This window comes from Xiphias gladius, chromosome 9 (assembly GCF_016859285.1).
Source record: "Xiphias gladius isolate SHS-SW01 ecotype Sanya breed wild chromosome 9, ASM1685928v1, whole genome shotgun sequence".
Lineage (NCBI taxonomy): Eukaryota > Metazoa > Chordata > Actinopteri > Istiophoriformes > Xiphiidae > Xiphias > Xiphias gladius.
The window spans coordinates 4,871,415-4,896,049 of record NC_053408.1 but is presented as its reverse complement, the minus strand read 5'-3'; the positions used below and the strand labels follow the sequence as shown (position 1 = coordinate 4,896,049).

At 41.7% G+C, this 24,635-nt stretch overlaps 1 protein-coding gene and 1 long non-coding RNA gene across 3 annotated transcripts in view; one reads left to right on the top strand and one right to left on the bottom strand.

Moving 5' to 3' along the window:
• Positions 1-24,635, top strand: part of LOC120793998 (ankyrin-3-like) — a 104,013-nt gene that overhangs the window by 45,287 nt on the left and 34,091 nt on the right. Inside the window, exons 23-29 of one of the 2 annotated variants that reach the window (XM_040134502.1) lie at positions 5,050-5,173; positions 10,949-11,051; positions 13,422-13,528; positions 15,035-15,067; positions 16,223-16,447; positions 22,230-22,384; positions 23,524-23,735. In XM_040134502.1, the coding sequence (XP_039990436.1) occupies positions 5,050-5,173; positions 10,949-11,051; positions 13,422-13,528; positions 15,035-15,067; positions 16,223-16,447; positions 22,230-22,384; positions 23,524-23,735 (959 nt within the window). The remainder of the gene's footprint in view (positions 1-5,049; positions 5,174-10,948; positions 11,052-13,421; positions 13,529-15,034; positions 15,068-16,222; positions 16,448-22,229; positions 22,385-23,523; positions 23,736-24,635) is intronic. The other variant, XM_040134501.1, reaches the window with a different exon arrangement.
• LOC120794001 lies at positions 10,045-15,067 on the bottom strand. The gene is made up of 3 exons (XR_005708074.1): positions 14,998-15,067; positions 10,882-11,294; positions 10,045-10,494 (listed from the first exon to the last, which is right to left on the bottom strand). It is a non-coding gene; the product is annotated as an uncharacterized LOC120794001 (long non-coding RNA).

The following is a 24,635-nucleotide window of genomic DNA, read 5'->3' as shown; positions in this document are numbered from 1 at the left end:
ACATATTTCTTCAGTAACCCACAGTGTAGACCTCTTTGACCGTGTAGTTTTGGTGGTAAGAGGTGCAACTGAATCGAGGAGACAAGACAGAGCTGTTTAAGTTGAAAGTTGAAAGTTGATGTACCAATGTGTTGAGTGGTAAATGCATCAGCACCGACGTTACGGGGACAGAGTGGTATCGCACGTTGTGATCTGGCGCAACGGATGTGACAGGGGAGACAGTCAGAGCAGAATCCACTGTCTCGTGAGAAAGAATCAGTAGGTTCACGCGCAAAGGGTGAGCAAAGACATGAAATGAGAAAACGAGAACCGAGGAATGAAAGGAGAAAGAGGTAATGTGATTTTAAAAAAGGAATATGTACAATACGTAGTCATTCAGTTGAAGAGAAGAGCCTAATATCCCGGTCACTAAAATTCTTTCATGCATGATTTCAAAAATATGGAGGACATTTCCAAGGGTGAATCCAGAAAGCAAAAATCATAAAATAAATGGTTGAAGGTCTTTTTCTGCTTTGTTTAAACAGAGATGGATGTTGGAAATATCTGCATCAGCTATTCCTGTAAGTTAAAAAAAAAAAAAAAAGGTGATCTCACTGCAACTAACTGTAATAACCAGTCTGAAGTTGTACGGCTAAACTGATGGAACTAAACAGCGCGCGTGTGCTTTTGTTGCCAGTTTTTATATATGTAATTATGTGCATGTTTGCCTTCACACTGAACTTGTGTGCGAGTTGTTGTTTTTGTTGTAGAGCTTTAGTAGAGGGTGTCCGTCTTTAATTTCTGATCTAAAAATACAACACGTGTAATTCTAGGCACACAAATACACACAGTAATACACACGCGCTCAGATACCAGCTTAGTAACAGCGATGATTAACATCAACACACCACACACACGGTCCATTATCTAAATCTGGACAGCCCACACACACTGTGAAGCATTTTGTAAACAATTATGGGTTTTCTGAAGAGTTTTTCCACAGTTGCAAAGTTAATCAATATTTGGTCAGCACCGATATAAAATCTGAATCATGAGACATCTTCAGTATTTATAATGCAATAACATAGTTACAACATTTTGGCTTATATTTGAGTAAAGTTTTTCTACTTGCTCCAATAATTGATCTAGTGCTAAATCATCTGTTTTCAGTGTTGTTTTTAATGAGTAGATCCAAAATCCGTCGTATGTTTTCATCCTTGGTCCTTCATGCTCGTCTTTGGTTTTCGGCATTTCATATTCTAAATATAGCAAAAATTGGAAGCGTGGAAGCAGAACCATTGAGAAGAAGACAGCCTGTTCTCTTGTCAAATGGCAACTGATCAATATTCTGTAACTACTAAGTCTGCTCTGGTACTTGACTTAAGACTCGGCTCAGGGCTCAAGAGCAAAAACATTCAAGTCTCAAGAACCCTACGAAATCATTAAAACAGCAGCAGGCAGGCCTTGCATAGCCACACACCTTTAATATTAATTCTTGGGTGGTCTCAGCTGTGTATGAAAACACTGTCAGTACAGCTTTGGACAGAAAATAGATGTCACGTTGTTTTAATGGTCAGCATTCAGACCTGAAAGGCTCGCATCTTGACTTGGCAATTTCCTCGCGAGGAGGAATCAGGACGTGACCTGATTCTCGAGGCCCAACTGCAGTTTTAAAGAGGAACGCATTCAAGTCTGTTTACAGTTCTAGTCCATGCGGGGGAAAAAAGTTGCATAAAGCCTTTTGTGTCTCGGGAGGAAGATGCGCGAAAACTGACAAATTGCCTCAAGTGACGCCACTTGAGTCGGCGTTGGTTGGGTCTGAAGAATGCAAGTCTGAAAAGCGTTAGAAAGAGGTGAGCTTACCAGACCTCTGTAGCCGGCTCCTCATCTCTGCTCCAGGCTAGAGGCTACATCAGCCACTACCAGCGTAATACACCGGAATCTCTGACTGAACTGTTAGCAGGGGAGTTGCATTGTGGGTAATGTAGTGCTATAGGAGTGCAACGCTAAATCGGTGGAGTACTCCTTCAAAAGTTCTCTGCGAGGTCTAAAAAAAATAAAATAAAATCTTAGCCTGGTAAAGTCTTATCTCATCGATGTCAGTGGATTCAAAGGTTTATTTGTCACACACGCTAGTAATTTGTGTAGTGAAATGCAGTGTGGCAGGCTCCTAGACTAGTGTGAAATATATGGATTAGAAAAAATAAGAAACAAAATAGACTGTGCAATGAAAACCTAGTGAGTTTGATTTTTATTTATTTCATTTATTTATTTATTTGCAAATTTGAACAAATTAAATTATTAAAAAAGATACATGTACACAAATACGTTCACTTATATACAAACACTTTTACCTACGTACACTCAGATGTACATTAATTTAAAGAATACAGGAACTTGGGCAGGAGAGGTAGGAACCTAAAGGTTATACAAAGACCTCTCCTAAAATGTCTAGGCAAGATAAATAGAATTACATTATTCAGACATAATAAGGTATTATAAAAAATGATAATATTAAAAACATACTTTTGCAAATAGAGACAGTTCAACAACTCGCATCAGCCATCTAGCCACTCTCCTGTTTTCTAAATGCAGCAAATAACAAGCTTTGGCCACAGACACGGTCTTGAACTTCATTCAGAAATCTGCTTGCCAAAGATACATACATGCAAATGTTGTATCTACTGGTAGAGTATCAGCCAGTTTACTCTGCGTCATTTCATGCTGTAATCTGACTGCTTTGTTTGTAGACCTGGTTGTACAGCAGCAGTCATCAAACTGTGAGGTTTTGTACCTAAATTTCTGACACTTATCGCCGGAGCTCTAAACCAGCCGTCGTTGGACGTGTCTCACCGTGTGATCTAGGTCCACCATTTTGGAGTGATGACGAAAGATTTTACCACTTTTCTCTCACAGTTTGGTCTGGGACGGTCTAAAATTGCAACGTGTGTAATGGTCTCTACTCGGAAAGCCTGGAAACTTAAAAGACTTAAAACAAGAAACATCATCAACAACAAGAGATTTTAGAAAATAATTTTACACAGCGGAGTCTGGCAGCTGCAATCGTAGCAATACAAAGACAAGCAGACAAATACTGGTGCATCAGGCCCAGATGGAGTTGTTTTTAAAACCCTTATTAGATGGATGCATGAGTTATGAATTTCTGCAATCACCACCACACCGAGAGGTGACGAAAAACACAAGCTGTTTGACATGCGAGTTGACTCACAGAAGCAGCTGGAGGAGTGCGTGGAAAATACAGGGATCAGGAGGAAGGAGGATGGAGTTACGTGTTCGCATTTTGACGGCAAAGAATTTGTACTATTTGGTCGATGGCGAGACAAATGAGCAGACAGACAGGTAGAGCAAGGGCAAGGGAGGAAATGGAAGACACAGACAATGTAAAAACAAACCAGTGCACAATCCACAAAATATAAACAAGATCAAGAAATAAAAGTTGAGGAGAGCAGTGAGGATATATACTCTCCCGTAAACACTCCTACAGACGCCGCATAGGTAGAGTTTAGATGTTAGACAACTCGGTCTGAGTCACACACCCACTTACTATTTCTGTCCTGCAGTGAGATCTAGGTGTCTGTTCAGGAACTCTCTCTCTCTCTCTCTCTCTCTCTCTCTCTCTCTCGTGCGCACACACACACACACACACACACACACACACACACACAAACACACACACACACAGAGGATAATCCTAGAGCAGGGTGGGTAGGCGGGAGAAAGCCGATCTGTTTGTGTGAGCGCCGGGCTGTGAAAGAGAGATAGACAGTGTGTATGCAGGAGTGAGCGACGGGGAGTTGAAGGGAGGTTACAAGTCAAAGAAAAGTTGGTTCGGGGTGAGATCCTGCAAACTGGACGGCCGGCTGAATGAAGTGCTTTAAAGCAGGAGGTGAGTCGTGGCTCGCTCAGGAGGGGTTTGCTTTTCGCGGAAGCTCAGATGAGAAGGGTTCCCGGAGAATGGGCTGGAATGTTGCCAGATGGGGTCTGTAAAGTGTGTGTGTGTGTGTGTGTGTGTGTGTGTATGAATATGTGTGTGTGAGAGAGAGAAAGTTTAGGGGGGGAGGGGTGCTGGAGCAGCAGGGGGGAGAGGGGACAGGGAGGGGTGGGGTGGTGCTGGGGTCTCCGGTGCTTTGTGGCTGGTGGAATGCCTTCCTTTTCTCTCCCTTCGTTTCTCCGCCTGCATGCACTTGCTCCCCTCTCCCTCTTTAACTCCTCCTCTCCTCCCTTCTCTCCTTCAACTCTGTGGTCACCGGTTCATCGGTAGTCTAGGGTCTACGGTACCTCTGGGTGGGAATAACACGCTGCTGGCCGTGTTCCTGCTAGGCCTGTAACGTATGTTTCAGCTCTTCAACCACTCGTTCTGTAGCTTGGATGATTTCTACTTGCTGAGATGACACTGAGCTCTGCTGTGTTGAAGGTGTTTTTATGCACCTTCACTGCAAATATTGTCCTGTGGCCAGTGAAACCTGCTCAAAAGCTACATTAGCTTAACTTTATTTATACATAAAGCTTTTAAAGTGCTGTTACTGCTGTTACTTTTAACTCACTCAACTAACGTGACATAAAAAGTTATTGACAGCAGCACTATTTGTTGTTTGCGAGCTTTACTGGTTGCTGTTGACATGTTTTGTCATCGGGGGGACTGAGACAAAAAGCTTTTTAGTGACAGCAAGACTTTTGTTTGTGTGTGTTTGTTGGACCAAAGCTGAACTGGAAAACAGCCTCTGGGCAGAGGCTGCATTGATCTGTCTGTCTAAAAGGGCTGCTCTGTAATGGTCTGCATGGACAGCAAAAACAAGAACCGCTCACTGGAGCCATTCATAGAATCTCCCACTTTTACACTAGGTAGTCAAGCCAGTCTGTCCCGGCTAAACGCTGAGGATCTCAGAAGCAGGATATGTGATATTTATTGAGGGAGGGCAGAGTGTTATTCATTCATTCTCTGGAAAAGTTGTCTCCCCACCTGCAGGTTTTGGTCACGCACCCTGGGAAAGACAACTCGTGCTTTCTTTCTGTAACCGTTCTCTGGCCCTGTGTGTTTCAAACCCCCAGGTGACGATGCAATGACGGGGGACACAGACAAATATCTGGCCCCCCAGGACCTGCGGGAGCTGGGGGACGACTCGCTCCCTCAGGAGGGCTACATGGGCTTCAGCGTGGGTGCGCGGTCACAGAGGTAAGACTTCAGCGTTATGACTGTTTATGCGTTTGTTAACTTGCACGTAGCATTTTAATATCAGCCGTTATAACATACATTACAGCTGTCACAAAATGAGAAGATTGTCAGTGACCTCTGAGATGTGTAAAAACAGCAAAAAACACAAACCAAAAATCTAGTCATCCTAAAGGCTTGAAGCTAATTCACGTACTTTGGGGAACTTTGACATGCAAACGGACATATAGAAAAACTGTCTTGACAGAGCCGAAGAGTCCAAAAAAAGAGGAGGCTGCTGTAGCTGTGTTGCGCATTTACTTTTTATGTATTTATTTATTGTATTTATTGGTTTATTTAACAAGGACAGTGAACATTAATTAACATTGCTGTAAATACGCCACAGTTTTCTGTACTCCCCGGACAGATGTTACAAAATTACCCTAAAAACAGAATATAAAAATTAAAAATCACAAGTTATTGAGATCATTTCTAAGCATGCAGAGCATTAATTAAAAAAGAGAAAACATTAATGTCGGTAAATAAAAATATCAAACAGGCAACTACTGTACAACATTTTCATGCACTATTTAAAACAAGAAACAAGACATACAAAGTAATGAAATGGGGAATATTAATGTAAATAGACATACGGACCAAATAAGACAACATTTAACCTCCTTTCTGGTATAAAACTGCTGCGCTAAAGGGAAGACAGTGATCAGAGGGGTTGGTGGCGCAAATAGATCTTTCGAATAACCTATGTGAACTCATTATCCTGTTAGCAACAGGGCTAACAAGCTTTAGTGAGAGATAGCAAGCGAGGCAGCTCAGAGATCTTTTCCCCCCTCGTCTACAACCACATACAGTATTTAACAGTGTGTGTGGAGGTCGCAGGAGTTCGCATATAAAATGGCGTATTGTAGTCTTTTTAATCGCTGACGTGTCGCGGACATTCCCACTGCAGTCGCCTTCGTTTTTGATTATACATACCGAGGCAATACAGTTAGTTTCATAGCTACGCTGACGTCCAGACGTGACACAAGTCTTTTTCAAAGCTCCACTTGTGGAAGCTCATGATCTGAAAACCATGTTCCCACAGAAGCGGCAGGTTTTGATACGAGTTCGATACCTTCAAAACCTTCTGGTGAAGTCTCATTGTCCAGATATTACCCAGAGGAAGTAAGATGGCAGTGAGGCCTTACATTATTCTGTTACCTGACCATACACACACACACACAGACAAACACACATTTTCCCATCACCGGTGGGAGGTCATAGTTCGTTCTCTGTTGCTGTTGAACTTGTTGCTGGCCACGTAAATATTGACACTTGTGGAGCACGCCGAAGAGGGCGGGGTTATTGAATATCTGAGGAGTGACACACATGGACACCGAGCCACAGGAAATTAGAAACATGTTTGATTGCATGGCCTTGAGCAACGGGTTAGGTCAACACACACACTGTTTGAGTGGGGGGGGTCAACCCCCCCTGGTCCTCTGCAGGGGTGGGTTCAAAGTGCTTACAGTTCAGTCAATTTAGGGAAGGGAATTATCTACAAAATATCAAAAATTGAACATCATTTTCCGGGTTTTTGTATCCATTCCAATTGTTTTTACCGACCGGTTAGTGAGTTTAAAGAAAATAGTGGTAATGTCACGTTCGTTCTTTTTTCTCAGTGATTATTATCAGGTCTTTGCACTAGCGTCGTCCTTTTTAACACTACAAAATGCATACCCGACAGAGTTGCGAGGTGGGCGGGGCTGCAGGCTGTGGAAGCACTTTTGCCACTGTAAAATATCATTTCAAAGTTTCCCTTCAATGATATCCACAACATAGAAACACAGGAGGGTCCTGGATAATTTGATGATACCGTAGGTTTTGTGTTACGGTTGGAATTATGTCAGCTTCATTCCTGAGCTATCACGTTTTTTCTGTCGGTTTGGTGTGGGAAAGGGCCCCAAAGACTACAATACCCATGAGCCTCAGCTGCAAAGAGGCCAGAAAGAGATGTGTAGCAGATTTCAGATCATTTCCTGGATCCTGAACTAATCTAACATTGAGTGTAAGCGACATCTTGAGCTCAGCCTGACATTAGCAGCAATAGAATTTTAAGTTCTGCGATTGGATGTTTCGTACGAAAATGCCCTTTGGGAGTCTGAGTTAATTCTCTTCTTAAAGCTTCACTAGTCAGTATTTTTATATCAAAGATGGATCGAATGACAAAGTCTAAAGTGAAAAGATGTCGCTCTTCAAACCCACAGATAATTTTCACCCGCCTCTACGGAGCGCTTTAGCGTCTTTTAACTTACTGTTTTGGTTTTATGGCCCGCAGCGTTACTGCTTTGGTTCAGTCTCGCCACTCTCATCATCCTCGTTTCCAGCAGCAGTTGGCAGCTGCTTACAGCAGAGTGAACTACCTGCTCAGCACCAAACAACAAAGAGACAAAGTTAGCAACTAGCTGTTGAACAAAGTGGAGTATTTGGCAGCTGGAGGCAAATATGGAGACCAAAACAGAGCCAAGGAGAGTGAATATTGGTCTATATTTGCCAGGTGGCCGGGGACACGACTCCAAATGAATGCTAATGTTTCTCCATACCTGCTGTAAATATGCACTTGTTTGCTATCACTCTTGCCATGAGACTCTGATATTATGTCAATGTTGATAGTTTTTTTTCTGCCATGACCAAACAAATCAATTAATGCAGCTTTAAATTTTTTAAATACACAGGCCTGTAACTTTTTATTTATTTATTTTTATTGAATCACTACATTTACCATTCAATCCTTGGAAGTGCAAAAGACACCTGAAATAACTCCTCCCTCCTCACAACTCTATAATGTACCATTGAAATTGAGATACTTGAGTATTAATGTGGTGAAGCTGAGATGAAGTATGAAAGAAAAAGTTTGGAGTTAATATTTTATAATTTGGACATACGCTCCAACGTTAGTCGGACAGCGAGCTGTGAGGATGCCAGTGAGGACGCCAGGTGGTCACTCAGTTAGCCACTCAGTCGGCAGCATCTGCCATCACTCTACCAACCTGCATCTCTGCTCTGGCTTTTCTCCTCTCTGCATTTCTCTTTCCACTCCTCTGTTTGTTTCATGATCTTTTATTCTCTCCTCATGTCCGTTCCTAATGTTAGTCCCAAAGTCAGGTAAGGCTGAAGGCATGAAGAGGCCTCCCCGCACCTCCCCCACCACCTCCCTGCCCTGCTCATCTCACACCCATCCCTGCCCCTACAACTCCTACACCCCCGGACCCCTTTCCCTATCAATATCATGACTTTGTGGTCCAATGCAATACATGTTTACTGCGTATGTTTGACTACTAACTCAATGATTTTGAGCAGTTTTTATGCATAACACTGTTGTATGTGAAAATCAGGCACTGTGTTTTGTACCGTGGTTCACGTGTGTGATCTTTCTCCAGTTTCTTGCTTTCAGTTGAAAAAGCTAAGCTAGGCTATCAGCCTGTTGTGTTTGCTTTTGTGTGTGACTGTGGTGACTGTATCATTTTTGCCTGGGTCTTTGTGGGTTTGCCACCAAGGTAGAGCTTTGCATCATTTTGGTTTCTGTGTGGAGTATTCCCTCATCGAGCTTCCAGGGACCTGAACTGATATCTGTAGGCAATGGTGACGCTATTGCCTTCATCAGTTTAGTGTCATGTAGTCTACGACAAAGAACGGACAGTGCAAACATGATTGGATCTCTCTGTGCTTTGTGTCGAGCTCTGCTACTCTTGAGAAGGATGTGTACTTTTAATACAAAAACATACAATTTCACGTGTTCAAAAAGTACAGTTTTAATAGTGGAAAAACACTATAAATTTATTTTGAAAAGTGACAACACAAAGTTCCCTTGACAGCAAGACGCCGTTTTTCCAACAAACAATGTAAATTGGAAATGGAATGGAAATGTGTCTTTGACTGAGCTCCCACAGTACACATAGAGTAACGGCGTGCCACATACAGTTAAAAACATAAATATACACAAAGAGTCAAGAACAGTAAAGGAAGCGTAAAAGTGGAATTACACGAATGAGTTGCGGTACTAAGTCATTCACCGCGTGTGGCTCACGCTAATGCCAGTTGGAAGGAAAGACTAGTTGGCCACTATCTCTGTCAAAGCTTTTTTAAATCTATTTTACATTATCGAGGCAGGTGTACACGGTGGCCCCTAAGCACAACGCACATACAAGAGTAAGAGCGCAAACGTTAAGGGGAAACGCGCTTCGAATCCAGAAATGCAACAAAGCAAAAGCGGTAAAAAAAAAAAAACACGCAAGAATTGCCACACCAGGAGTCATCCAGGACGCTGGGGGGGGAGTGACGGGCTCAAATAGCAGACTAAGCAGTCTGTTTCGGTGGGGGGGGGTCTAATTGACACTGAGTGCAGTAAAAGATACCAATCTGTAATATATATTGAAAAAATACAGCAAAGTTTAATAAGGACTGCGCTGCCTCTGTTCATTTTCGTTTATATATATTTATTCTTACTGAAATGCGTCGGTATATCTGTACATATTAGAACGCCAAAGTCCACTGAGGCAGCACTGTTGGTAAACTGTCCAGTAAAACATGTATTTATTATGTATTCAGCTTCACCTCCAGACGAAATGGCAGCAACAGATATTGTATTTCAACTCTGAGACCAGATTTCATCTTCCACCCGGTATTGTAACATATGTCACAATGCTACGGGCAACAGAGCCGGCAGTAAATTACCAAAGGGCGTGCCCGAGAGAGGACCGTTTTTCCCGGGACGACAGCGCACACTGACCGCCTTGAGATAATAGGAAGAAAGAAATTTATGTTGCAACCATGGCGGCTCTCAGCTTCCGTCATCTCAGAATTAGAGTGTGTCTTTGCCATGTTGTGCCACAGGGCACTTCCTCTGAGCAGGCGACTAATTTCTACTTGTGTGGAGCTAAATAGAGCCGTTGTAATTGTGGATGATGTTGCAGGCAAAACAGTCATCACATGTCACTGCGGAGGAATGCTCTTTATTTGCCTCATAAAAAAGTCTTTCTCCGAACCCCATCACAAACAACATCCCAGCGTACAGTCACTGAAAAACGCACTGGGACAGAAGCTTCAGCTTTTGAACAATCTGCAGTTTTATATGGGTTTGCTGTCAAAAGATGAGTGTGAGATAAAATTACATCAGCTGACATCGTGACGGCTAAAACAAGCTTCCGGTCCTAGTACTGTGTCCATAGTCCATCATGCAGTAATCTGCGTAATTGTTTCACAAACTGCCCTGCTTCACTCAGGCCTTTGGGGCAATCAAATTGTGTGCTGGCTTGGTGTGAGTAGCCCCGGTGCCAAAACTGAAGAGGCTAAAAAAGAAGTTGTAATTGTCAGAACAGTTGAAGACGATGTAGTGATTGTTGCGACAAAGCATTTTATTGTTTAGCACTACATTCGCCAGCCAAGAGGTATTATTTGCAAAATCAGCCAGCACAGATGTACATCTGGATTTCTGAAGTTTATCTAGTTCCTTAAGATGTTTTTTGTTGCCTCAGACATATTCGTAGCCACTAAACACCAATTTTTTTTTTTTCTATCCTTGGATTTTGTCTCCAACTCCCTCCTCTAGAAGGTTCTTTTCTTGCTTTGTACAGTCAGGTTCCTGGAAGCTGCATGCATTTAATGTGTTTATGTTTGTTTTTTCTGTTCACTTTCACATTCCCCTCACACCCACAACCCTCCCAAATCCTCCTCACCTCCCCTCTCTCCATCATTGTGACTGTTGTCTTGGTAATCCGTGACTGCTACGGCAACCACACCAAGCCTGCGTTCCTTCAGTTCTGATAGGTCCAACACGCTGAACCGGAGCTCGTTCACACGGGACAGCATGATGATAGAGGAGATGCTGGCACCCAATAAGGAGATGGTATGTACACTGTCTGGAGGTATTTAAAGGTGCACCCGGTCTGTCTCTTTTTGTCTCGCTGTGTCTGTATTTCTCTCTCTCTCTCAGTCGGTAATCCGCTGGTCATTAACTTCACAAGAGACACCGTTCTGTCTCCAAATGTGCCGAGCTGTCTTTGTCCTGTGCCAGAAGCCGGGCCATTCACCAATCCTCTTACACCTGAGTTGGTGCTGACACAAAGACGACCAATCCCGTTACATTTTACTGAAAGAGGAAATGAGATTAGGTGTTAGTGCTGCTATATAAAAGGTATTACTGTGATGGCCCGCTTACTTTAAGGATGCAGCAAAATGGCACTTAAGGTGAAGTAGGAAAACTTATTGAAGAATATATCCCACGACCCAAATGACAGCGTGACTCTTTTACCACCTAGTGTCCCATCAGTGGACACTCAGTTTTGCATTAGCGGAAACCCTTGTGAATCAGATTTATAAGCGACACCGCAAATTTATTACTTTGTATGTGCTGCGTTTATAAACCTCAAAGTAAAAATGTATTTCTTCTGTACAGTCTCAGTGCATGATTTAACATGAAGGGTGAAGATGTACCTCGGTTTCTCAAAATGTTGAATTGGGGACCAAAGGCGGGTCGCTGGACCACCTGGTTTGCCCATCCAAACGGGTATACATACGTGCCCGGCGTGGGAAGCACAAGAAAAGATCAACGCGTGCGTGTAGACAGGGCTGACATTGCCTGGAAAATTTAAATGGTTTTTGTTTTTCTAATTGATCCCGTTTAAGTTATTTTTCAAGCAGAAATCCCAAACATTTGACTGTCCCAGTTTCGCAAATTGAAGAATTGCTTTTCCTCGTCTCACATTATAGTAAATTTAATATTTCTGGGGTTTTCCACTGTTGGTCGGACAAAACAAGACGTTTGAAATCAGGACACCTTTTCACAGGCATTCACATGCATCTTTTAACGCTTGTCTCCCCTAATGCTGCTCCAGATGCTCTGTAAGGAAAAGTCTTTCATTGCAGAGCAACACAATAAGGTAGATGTTTAAGTCCCACTCCTTCCCTCAGTGCATGCGAGAATATGTCATTTAGATTTTGTTATATCTCGTATAATATTCTTTTTCGGTTGAGTTGTGCCATCAGTTATGTTCAGTTGTTACCATGGACGGCTTATATCAGAGCATGTACTGTATATGTTCATCATTCTTCAATCCCCGTTATATAGTGGACTGAAACTTTCCTTATCCGTGTGTCCACTCTATGTGGTCCAGACAGTGCGGTTAGTGTGGAATTCTTTTAGTCAATATTTCAAGTATTTTTTCTCCATGAAGCTTTACTTTAGCAGAGTATTTTTTAAAAAAAAATACTTGAAAGTGTTTTTAGTTATAATCTTTTTTTTTTTTTTTTAAGAATTGGCTTCAGAATTTTTATATTGTTGGGGGGGGGGCTGAATTCTCTTCATGTCAGCAAACTGTGTCTCTATTAACACATCAGAGCCCCATCTGGAATGGAAACAACTGCTTCTATATTACTTGATGCACGACCATGTGATCCTCTAAAAGACAACACACTTGAAGTGATCACGCACTGATTGAATCTATCTGCTGTGAGCATGGCAGTGGCTCCTTTTTTTGGCTGATCTGATGTCGGTTCCTCTCTTTCTCTGCATCCTAGTGTAGTGATTTTTCTTTTGAAAGCCGAGTATCCTCTTTATGTTTCCCGATGTTCTGAATTTCATCAAGATGTTTTTCAGAGCTTGTATCTCAGTAAAACTTCATATCGCCAGTTTTTTGTTGTGTTTTTTCTTTTTTTTTTTAACTCTTGGTGACAGCTCCTGCGGTCCCCCCTACGTGTAGAAATCATTCTTTGATCCAGCCATAAATCCCGCTAGTTGCACTAGTGGTGATGCCCTCCTTCCCCAGAGGAGGCGTTACTTGAAATGAGCTAACTGCGTTGTCATCTTATTATATCATCGCTCGTAGTTAGCCCTTAATGGGAAACAAGGGAAACCGTTAGTTATAAAGACAGTAACAAAACCAGCTCTAACTTCTACAAGAGCAGATTTATGTGTCAGTATCTGTGTGTCCTGGTGATGCTTCCTCATTTTGGATGTGATGTTAATTTCTGCCAGCAGAAAACTCTAGACTCTATATTTTGACAGGACACAGATGTTATGACTTCACAGTTCACCAGTAAAGTGTTTGTTCATTTTTCTCTCTTTTTTTTAAATTTAAGTGCATGGCTTCTTGAAAAAAAGCTTTTTATTTGACTCCTCCACCCTCTTCTTGTGCACACGCGGGATTCCCCGGAAACACTCGTGCGCTCACACACACACTTCTCACGCTTTGCAATGACTTTGCTGTCTCCTCCGCAGCATTTGGCGGTGGCTAAGGACTTTGACAGCGACTCTCTGAGGAGGTACAGCTGGACTGCAGATGCTCTGGACAACGTCAACCTAGTCTCCTCACCAGTACACTCCGGGTGAGCACGTTTGAAAGGATGAATGCTTAAAGAAAACTATGGCGATGTGAACACTGTTTTCAGCTTTTAGAGAAAAAGGAGGAGGGAGGAAGGATTCAAGACATGGGCTTGTTTCCGCCTACCTGTTTTGTATTCTCTGTCTTTCTTCCTTGCCAATTCTCTCTGTCTAATTTTGTGTCCCCTCGAGAAAACAGCTCCCACCTACAGCGGTTTCTCGTCACTCTCTCTGATTGTCTGCTATTTTCAAACTGTAAAGCTTATCTGTTAGAAAAAGTTACACTTCCGTCATTTCCATAATTAATGTTTAATAATATGATAAAGTGGTAAAAACATACAGTACTGTGCAAAAGTTGTAGGCACTGATATTAAAGTGATGCCATGAATAGTTGATCAATTAGCTTCATGCAAAGTCCAGCAAACAGAAAAAACCTATATCGAATCAATATGTGCTGTGACTACCCTTTACCTTTAAAACAGCACCGGTTCTCCTCGGTACACTTGCACACAGTTTTCAAGGTACTTGGCAGGTAGGTTGTTCCAAGCATCTCGGAGAACTTGCCACAGCTCTTCTGTGGGTTTAGGCTGTCTCAGTGTCTTCTGTCTCTGCATGTACTCCTAGACTGAGTCCAAGATGTTGAGATCAGATCTCTATGGGGGCCAGAAATTCTGTTGCAGGACTCCTTGCTCTTCTTGTCACTGAAGACAGTTCTTCATGACTCTGGCTGTATGTTTGGGGTTGTTGTCGTGCCGCAGAATGAATCTGGGACCGATCACACCTCCTTAATGGTACTGCATGATGGATAAGAATCTAAACATCTGCAGTGCCTGAAACACTTGCACAGTACTGTGTAATCCTAGAAACCGCTCAAGGCTTCTGCTAGAGGGAAAGTTGGCTCTGGTTTCTCTCTCAGTATAACCAAATCCAGAAATCTGACCAGTGCTCACCTGATGCTAAAGGTCAGGTAAATTATTGGCCTTGCATCAACAGACCCACCAGTGACTCGCCTAATTGTGGAAATGAAGGAGCTGCAATTTAAAGCTTTAAAAAGTTTGGCATTTTGGGAAATACACTGATTTACTTTCTGGCAGAGAGTATGAGGAGAAGAGTGATACCACTCTGGCGGCTGTCCGGTAAATAAGATGAAGAAAAAAAATGTGGCTACAGCCTGGAGCCGGTTAGCTTAGCTTGGCAGGGAAACTGCTAGCTCACAAATTAACATGTTAAATCTCCTTTGTTAAATCTGTACAAAGTGTAAAAACAACAATTCTGGTCTTGGTGCTAAGGTTGGCTCACCGGCTGCTGGTTTTAGCCTGTCATGTAGCGCGCAGACGTGAGAGTGGCATCAATCCCCTCATGTAAGGTTCAACCAGAAGAGCGTCTTTCCCAAAACGTCGAACTATTCCTTTAAAGGACTCGTTGGTAATCATCTTCTCAGTGGTATTTTCAGTGACAAATCTGTGTTGTTGACCTGTGACTCCTGCGTTGCTTTGTCGTCCATCCTGCAGTTTTTCCTCTCCGCTCCCGCAGTACGACAGCAGGTGATTGACTGTGATTGGTTGCCCTCTTTTATCACCACCCCTACCTTGTTTCTGGTGACATCACCCCCCCTCCCCTCTCCGTTCACTCATAACATCAGTGTTTGCTCTGCTCACACACGGACTGTGTTGTTACAGATTTGACAGAAAGTGCTTTGGATTTTTGGCCTTGTGTTTATTCGGAAATCCTTTCTGAGTCTCTAACATCTTTGACAGATCAGTTAAAATAGATCCAAACAGTCATGAATCAGTAGCCAGTTAAATACAGCCCTGTTCTAGATGAATATATCACAACAGGTCACATTAAGTGTCGGTTCTTGTGTTTTATAGTTTTTACCTTTGCTCTAGACTTAATTAAACTTTTCAAAGGAACAACTCAGGCGCAGTTTGCTCAGCAGCTACATACAAACTAACATGACATCTCAGTTACCAGATTGCATGGTGTGATTCTGTGTGTGTGAGTTATGTGATATCCTTCTTTGAGTTCAAATGAGTTACGCACAGATCTACATTACGTTCTAAAATGGGTAAAATACAGGATGCACTGGAGGCTCCTGTGTTGGCATCTTGTCCGTCTAATTCATACGTCATCCACACAAAATAATAGCGCACTCAATCTCATTTTTGTTCAGCAGGTTGTGTGTGGCAACGATCAATAGGTGTTACTGAAGTATGGAAGAACATTCATTTAATTATTATATAAATGTTTCTGGAAATGGAAGTAGCAAAATTGTGACATCTACTTTATGAAGTTGGTGTTTTTTTTCTACTCGTGCCACCGCAGTCGTAGCCAACACAGAAAACTCCTTACATACTGTATCTTCCTTCTTTCTGTATCTCTCCTCTCTTTTGATCACACTTACTTTGTGTTTTGAGGATCACAGCATGGGAAGCGATCACCTCGACTAAAGCTCTTCTCTCTCTCCATCAATACTGCTGTTAAACTAATAAAACTTTATATTTTACTTCCTATTCCATTCCTTTTCTATACCCTTTCCTCTCTCCCTCCCTGGTTATCTCGTTTTCTCCCCCCATGCTACTCTTTCACTGTTTTATCTCCTGTCTTTGCACTCCTCGCTTCACTGTTTCTCTCTGTCTCTTTTCACTCTTTGTCTCTCCCTCCTCTCCTCCTTTTCCTTCCTTTTCGCTCTCCGTCAGGTTCCTGGTCAGCTTCATGGTCGACGCCAGGGGCGGCTCCATGAGAGGAAGTCGTCACAACGGCATGCGCATCATCATCCCGCCGAGAAAGTGCACAGCGCCCACCAGGATCACCTGTCGACTGGTCAAGAGGCACAAACTAGCCTCGCCTCCTCCGATGGTGGAAGGAGAAGGCCTGGCCAGCCGACTGGTGGAGGTCGGTCCGGCTGGAGCTCAGTTCCTCGGGTAAGACTTAATTTTTTTTTAAACCTCACCGATATTGTTGTTGCTATTTGCCTAATTGCCTATTTTGTGCACTTTGAGTTTGTTGACTTGACATCTCCTTCCTCCTGCTTCTTGCCATTGCCATTTCCAACCATCTGCGTTTATATATTTTTGAAGTGTGAATGGGTTTATGTGTAAATGCTGAGTTGTAATACCTGCAGTTTAATTTGCAAGTGTCATGGTTACAGTTTGGTCACCCTCAAGCAAGTTGTCCAGCTTTGTTTCCCTCTGACAGTAAAGGCAACATCACTATCTGATGTAAACTGTGTACAAATGTAGATTGTAAAAAAAAAAAAAGAAAGGCAAAGAAAATACGTGATCATGATTCAGGTTATACGCAACATTCGTACTTCATGTCAGGAAGTGTTTTAAAAACAAAAGAAACTGAAGTGAATGGCAACGCTTTGATTACCTGTTAATCGTTTAATGTCCAGTCTATATAACTTGGCCCAAGGTCATGTCAGACCAATAGTCCAAAACACAGAGATATTCAATCTACAATCATAAAATCCAAGGAAATGCAGCAGATGCTCACATTTGAGAATTATATTTGGTCTCTTTCTCGGTCACTCAGATTTCCTCTCTCTTTTCCCCTGCAGCCGTTCCTCAGACCTGCAGGCTACCAGGTTCACCGTAGCCAACTTTACTTCAGAAATGAAATTATATGAAATTCGAGTGGTTCTCCCTGAGCAGCTTTTTATCTTATTTCATTTGGTTCAATAAATAACCCTAGATCCAAGTTTGTTAGCTAAGCCTCACTGTTGCTGTCTTTACCTACAGTTTAACAGTGGTACAATAATTTAGGACAGCAGACGGGCACCGGCATCAAAGGTGTTTGGTTATGCTGTGCAGTTACAAAAAAATAAATCCGCTCCTGCCAGCCAATCAGAATCAAGAATTCTCGGTTGCCGTGATATGAATATATCTACCTCTACCTCTGTACGCCTGTGAGTGAGTAGTTGCCATTACTGTTGTCATTAAATGCACTGATATCTCTGAGAGTACTGGAAAGAAGTAGTAGGAATTATCTTATTACTGATAAAAAACTATAAGTCAGTAGTGTGTGCTTTTACTGACTTAGCGAGTGTGTGTTTTGTGTATATGTGTGTTTTATTATTTTGTGGACGCAGTAAACTACATCTTCCCAGAAAGCTGCCAGCCCTTAATGAAGGCGAGAGCCTGGTTAGTCCAGTGCTACAGCTGGGACCCAGAGGAACTAGATTTGTTGGGTAGGAACCAAACATACCCACCCCCCCCCCCCCCAACCTCCCCACCCACCCCACTCCTCTCCCTCCTGTACCTCCCACCTCCCCCCAAGAAAACGACATGACTGAGGCTGATTCATGCTGATGGATATGATAATTTTACCCATCTCTGTTGACTTTGATTTGTTAGGATACAGCATTGATATTATATGGTTACCATGTAGTTTTGGGAAGAACTCAATGACTGATAATTTTGAAGGGAGGACGAGCAACAGCAAGTCAAGAATATGATGTCTTGTATTTGAAGTAAGCTGGGAGATGGGTCCACCACAGCAAAGTCGATTAGTTTTAGCCTCAATAACATTACAGAGAGAGACACAGAATATAGTATTTGTGTTTTAGATTGTAAAATTCTTCCTAAAACTACACAATATAGCTTTGAATCCATTACAGTTATTTTCCAGCCACTTTCATATAGAGACCATTGTATGGTTTTATTTCAGGGGCTTTCAGTGGGTTTCTGACATCACTGAAAGTAAAGGTTTTGATTGGCTGTTTGGTCTGGACTGCGCTTGCTGGGCATGAGCCTTTTCCTCTTCAAGCCAAGCATCATCTTGCTTCCCATGACCGCTGTTACTTTACTTCACCTTTAAGATCAGATTTATGTCATCCCACAGTATTTTTTGTGTAATTAATTTCCAAAGGCATTTGTGGAAAGAGTTTGGTTACATTATACTGACCTGATATACTGTTGGCAATGTGTTTCTGCTGCCACCAAGCCGCAATAGATATTGAACTAATTGTGGTTCGTTACCTTATGATCTCGATTATATTCAGACTGTTATTCACAATAAAATGTCCACTGTCTGAGACCCTCAGGCTTTTCTACATAAAAATGTAAACTATTAGATTTGAACAGTTTGAAATACCTATGAAACTATTTCTATATAACATTATACACTCATTGGCCACTTTATTAGGTACACCTGTACAATGTAATGCAATCCAACACAACCGTTCTGCCATAAATTATTTTTTTATGATGTCCATAATGTTCAGTTTCTATTGACACTGTCACAGAGGTGGTAATTCACCTATATGTTTTAGCATATGTTTTAGCATTAGCATGTATTCCAGTACAGTACCCACTATAACTATCACCTCAGTGAACATATAATTGAATTTACAATGCCAACAAAAACATTATAGACTTTGTATAGGTAGAATTTATATTATTGTAGGTAGAATTTATGACATAGCTGTTGTATTGGATTGCATTATATTGTACAGGCTTATACCTAATAAAGTGGCCAGTGAGTGTACATATAATCTTGTAAATAATCTGAAAGACCTAAATGGCTCTCAAACTGTTAAAATGTCATAATATAATATAATAATAATAATAATAATAATAATATAATGTCATAATATAACTACTTAGATTGTAGTGTACCTAATAAAGTGGCCATTCATCAATGAATAAGCAACAAGAAAATTTAAGTAATGAAAAAATATACATAGTTATGATTTAATGAGAGTTTGACACTAAAAAAACTCAGCTAATGTGCTTCATTTGGACTGTGTAGATGTGATTTGATCACATCTGATTAACAGTGGTGTCTCCATTGCAACGTCAGCAAACGGCCGAAAATGATGATGATGATGATGATAATAATAATAACGATAATGATAACACATCCGTACTTCAAACTAGTGAGAAAACCACAGACAAAAATACAAAAACTAATGTTAAAATCTCTCTTTGAAATAACTAATAACTCATTTTACAGGAATCTGGCAGCTGATTTACATGTAGTGCTCTGAAACCCCGCCACTATTGATGCAGTGTCAGCGTGGAACTACACACACTGACAGTGGAAGCAGAGGTGTTTGGGTTTTTAAGGTAGACTGTGACTGTGGAGGTTATACAGCCTCAAAGCACTGAAATTGCTTATTACGACACAGGCTTTGGGGAAAAAAATAGCAGTAATGTTCGACTTCTGTCTGACCTCCCAAGTCTGGGTGTGACAGTTCCATGTGGAGTAGCTAATTAAACGCAGCCGATATGATTTGCTAGCTTGTGATTTTATCAGGCAAACTCCTCTTGCATTGTACACAGAGGAAATGCAAAATGGAAATACATGGAAGTTTAAAAGTGGAATTTTGGCCAGGGAACGTTAGGGAGTACCAATCTGGCGGCTCATTGTCTGCCCCATGTAGGCAAATTGCTTGGTCTTGAGCAGTTCCTGGTCAGTCCTTCGTTGATCAGAATACTATTGAAACATGAAGATTTAATGGAAATTCATGAAAGTAAAAACTGATGTCATCGAGCAGAGTCTTGTGACTTTTATTTTTAGTTGTTTGTTTGTCTGCTTGTTTGTTTAGAGCAGCTGATCACCGCACAGAACAGAAAAGTTACATGTTTTCTTAAAAGTGCTATTTTAAAAAAAATGTATGAAAGATGTTAAAACTGGACAAAATGTTACTGAAAACTTTGTTTTTTGGATTATAACATTCATTTAATGACATTTAAACAGGTTTTTAACAGGTTTTTTCATCATATGACCATTTGTGGAGGATCTCCTGGGCAGATTTCAGGGCAAAAACCCTCAAAAAATTAAATCTTTTACACACACTAACAGCTCTTTTCTAGGAACACCTGCACACCTGCTTATTCACGCAATTATCCAGTCAGCCAATCATGTGGCAGCAGTGCAGTGCATAAAATCCTGCACATACAGGTCAGGAGCTTCAGTTAATCTTCACATCAAACATGAAAATGGGGAAAAAATGTGATCTCAGTGACTTTGACCATGATTGTTGGTGCCAGATGGGCTGATCTGAGTATTTCTGAAACTGCTGATCTCCTAAGATTTTTACACACAACAGTCTCCAGAGTTTACTCAGAATGCTGCAAAAACGAAAAAAAGACGAGACGTCAGAGGAGAATTGCCAGACTGTTTGGAGCTGACAGAAAGTCTACGGTAACTCAGATAACCAATCTTTAGAGCTGTGTTGAGTAGAAAAGCATCTTAGAATGCACAACACATCCAACCTCGAGGTGGATGTGCTACAGCAGCAGAAGACCACGTCTGGTTCCACTCCTGTCAGCCAAGAACAGAAATCTGCGGCTGCAGTGGACACAGGCTCACCAACAGTGGACAGCTGAAGACTGGAAAAAACGTAGTCTGGTCTGATGAAGCTGGATTTCTGCTGAGGCAGCAGATGGTAGGGTCAGAATTTGGCATCAACAGCAAGAATCCATGGACCCAACCTGCCTTGTGTCAACACTCCAGGATGGTGGTGGGGGTGTAATGGAGTGGGGAATTTTTTTCTTGGCACACTTTGGGCCCCTTAATACCAACTGATCGTGGTTTGAATGCCACAGCTATCTGAGTATTGTTGCTGACCATGTGCATCCCTTTATGGCCACGGTTTACCATCATCTAATGGCTACCTCCAACATGATATTGCTCTATGTCACAAAGCAAAAGTCGTCTCAAACTGGTTTCATCATCATGACAACGAGTTCAGTGGACGTCAGTGGCCTCCCCAGTCGCCAGATCTGGATCCAGTGGAACACCTTTGGGATGTGGTAGAACAAGAGACTGGCAGCAAAAATCTGCAGAAACAGTGTGATGCAATCATGTCAACATGGACGAGAGTCTCAAAGGACTGTTTCCAATCTCTTGTGGAATCCAGGCTACGAAGAACTGAGGCTGTTTTGAGAGCAAAGGGAGGCCCTTCCCACTATCAGTACGGTGTTCCTAATAAAGTGCTCATTGATTGTACATTATAGTGTTATACACAGGTTTACATTTGAGGTGCAGAAAATAGTTAGAGGATTTCCCAATGGGATGATCAGTGAATATAATTCCTCTGACACCTCCACAGTGGGTATTTTATTCTGTTCTATTCTACTCTGAGCGACCCTAAAAACAAACGGTCCTCAGAATAGAGAATGTTCATCCTTCTCTCTTGTGTTGCAATCATGCCTTGTGTAAGTAAGGGCTATGCAGCTTTCTCCTCCCACTGCTCACTCCATTTCATCCGTCTTGTCACGTCACGTCATGCCAGGCCATGACAAGCACTCCGAATGTCCCATCAAACTGCAGCACTGCCGCAGCTTTCATTATGAAGCAACACCGTCACCAGCAGAACCACAGTGCATTCATACCTTGTACAATACGTCCTCGAGACCTTTGTGCTTCAATGTCCCTGATTCACATTTGTCTTTGTAGAATTTAGGAACAGGATTAATGCCATCTTTATTTGTGTTAATCCCCTGAATATGTGTAACGAGCTGCTGTGTGATATTTCTGTCATCATTTGTAACTCAGCTTTAATTTTGCATTGGTCTAGCTCTAGTGGGACTATTAGTTTTCACAAAATTCCCACAATCATTGTTCTGAAGACGAACTAAACTGTCTGTTCTCTTACCTGCTAAGGTCAGATTCTAAAGACATATGGTAAAGTAGAACTCTTTTGTTTTGGTTTACATGTCTCTAACCATTTCCCCATGACATGTACCTCACCAGGCCTGTGATCGTGGAGATCCCTCATTTTGGCTCGATGCGGGGCCAGGAGAGAGAGCTGATCCTGCTGCGCAGCGAGAACGGAGAAACCTGGAAGGAACATCTGTACGACTATAAGACTGATGACCTCAATCAGCTTCTCAACGGGATGGATGAAGGTAAAGCCTGTGTTCTGATTTTCTTTTTTTTTCCATTAATTATTTGGTCAAAATTTTGCCTTATAGCGGCACACCGGCAAGTTGAAACATCGAAAGAGTTGTCGTCCTGTGACTTAAACGTGTCTTCAAAGACCCTGTCTGTAGATTTTTTGTGATCATCGAATCTCTAACATTATTCTGATGGCATAAAATTTGGTTTGCACAGAAAACTGGTGGAGTTTATGTACTGTAATGCTTTCAGCCCTTCATTTTCATTGTACCACCTGGTAGGTGGAGGGCAATGCATTGCAGGACCTTGGGTCCTTACAGACGCATCACCAATAGTGACTTAACAGATATTTCACTTTTGTAACAGCTATGACATTTATCACATTTGCAAAACAAACTAATTATAATTTACATCTGATTGGTGTGATTTATGGTTCATAATTTGAGTTGGGAAATTAATATTGCCACCTGTGGTTCCATTTTCCCACAAAAAATGTTACATGACTAACAGTTGATGAAGCTCTCCTGGTTCAATTATCAGTCCAATTAATTAACAAAAGCATTACAAAATATCTGGTTCTTTGATAAAAGTCAAAGGTATAAGCTTGTGTTCATAAAAGTTTAGGGGGGGAGAAGTTAACCACATCTCCCAAGGTGCATTTTGGCAAGAAAACATCCACTCGCCAAGCTTAAAATTCTTGCAATTGAGCCGCTGACGGCAGGCGAGAGCTAAAGATAATGCTGTTGAGAAAACCAAAAACACAATATGCATCTTAAATCAGTCAACTTTTAAATTCTGGGTCAGTTTGATACGATTCAGCAAACGTGGCAAAGTATTTTCTTAGAAACTGCAATGACGAAGCCGTTGCGTCGCTGCTGTTCTGATTCACGCCTCTGACTGGGTTCTTCTTCATAGCAACGGCAGCTGAGGCTCATGGGTATTTTAGTATTTAGACCTGCCCGCCCTGCGAAAATGAAAGACAAATCCTGATTTCTCAGAAACAAAGTTGGAATAATCAAAACTGGTGGCTATAACATAAAACAATAGGGTCGTTACAGAATCCAGGAGAGTCCCTTGTTTCTGTGTTAAGTAACGTTTAAAATATCGCTTAAAGAAAACTCTATAATAAATCTATTTTCTTCCCCTGAAGAACTGGACAGTCCTGATGAGCTGGAGAGGAAGAGGATCTGCCGCATCATAACCAAGGACTTTCCACAGTACTTTGCCGTGGTGTCTCGGATCCGACAGGAGACCAATCAGATGGGACCTGAGGGTGGGACTCTGTGCAGCCGGAGCGTCCCATTGGTTCAGGCCTCCTTTCCTGAGGGGGCGTTAACCAAGAAGATTAAAGTTGGACTGCAGGTGAGTTGCGGGATATAAGCTTTTTCCACTTATCTTTCTGTCTGATGCTATAAACTGTCAGAAGTTAGTCTTTTAGATAGGTAGTGTTAACAGTAGTAATTGGTAGTCATAGTAGTATTAGTACTAGCATTGGTAGCAGAAGTGTTAGCAGTAGTACTAGCATTGGTATTGGCATTAACATGCTGTAGTAGCACGTGTAACGTTAGGATTATTAATAGTAGCATTTTAGCATTAACAAAAGTAGTGACATTACTATTAGTATTTGCGTGAGCATCACTTAGTAGTCAGAGTTGTATTAGCATTAGTAGCATAAGTAGTTAGTATCATAGTAGTTTTAGCAATATTAGCAGTAGTAGTTAGTAGTTGTGGTAGCATTACCATTATTAGCAGTAGTAGTAGCATTAGTAGCTGTGGTGTTTGCAGAAGTAGTAAGCAGTTGTAGTTATTAGCTCTAGTTGTATTAGCATTAGCATTAGTAGCAGTAGTAGTAAGTAATTGTAGTAGCATTAGCATTATTTGCTGTATTAGCATAATTAGTTGTAGTAGTTAAGTCCTTATAGGCAAGTCTCTCCACTCTGCAGCCATCTTGCCAACGCCCTTGGGCACTTATTTCATGCTAACAAGACCAGGCCCCCATATCTAAATGAATGGGGAAAGAGCCCTAACTTAACTTTAAATGGTCACTGGGACCTAAAGTTGCATGTATATGATCTATCTGGTTAAAAAATCTGGTTAAAAAAAAAAACACTTAAAAAGTTTGGTGACTTTGCCCCAAAATAAGGTATAAAATGCTTTTCTTCCGCAGGTTAGACTTCTACTATGCATGCGCAAGGTTTGCCTTGCATCGGTGCAGCAACATGATTGGCTTGATATGTTTCCTGTTTGATTGTTATAAAGCAG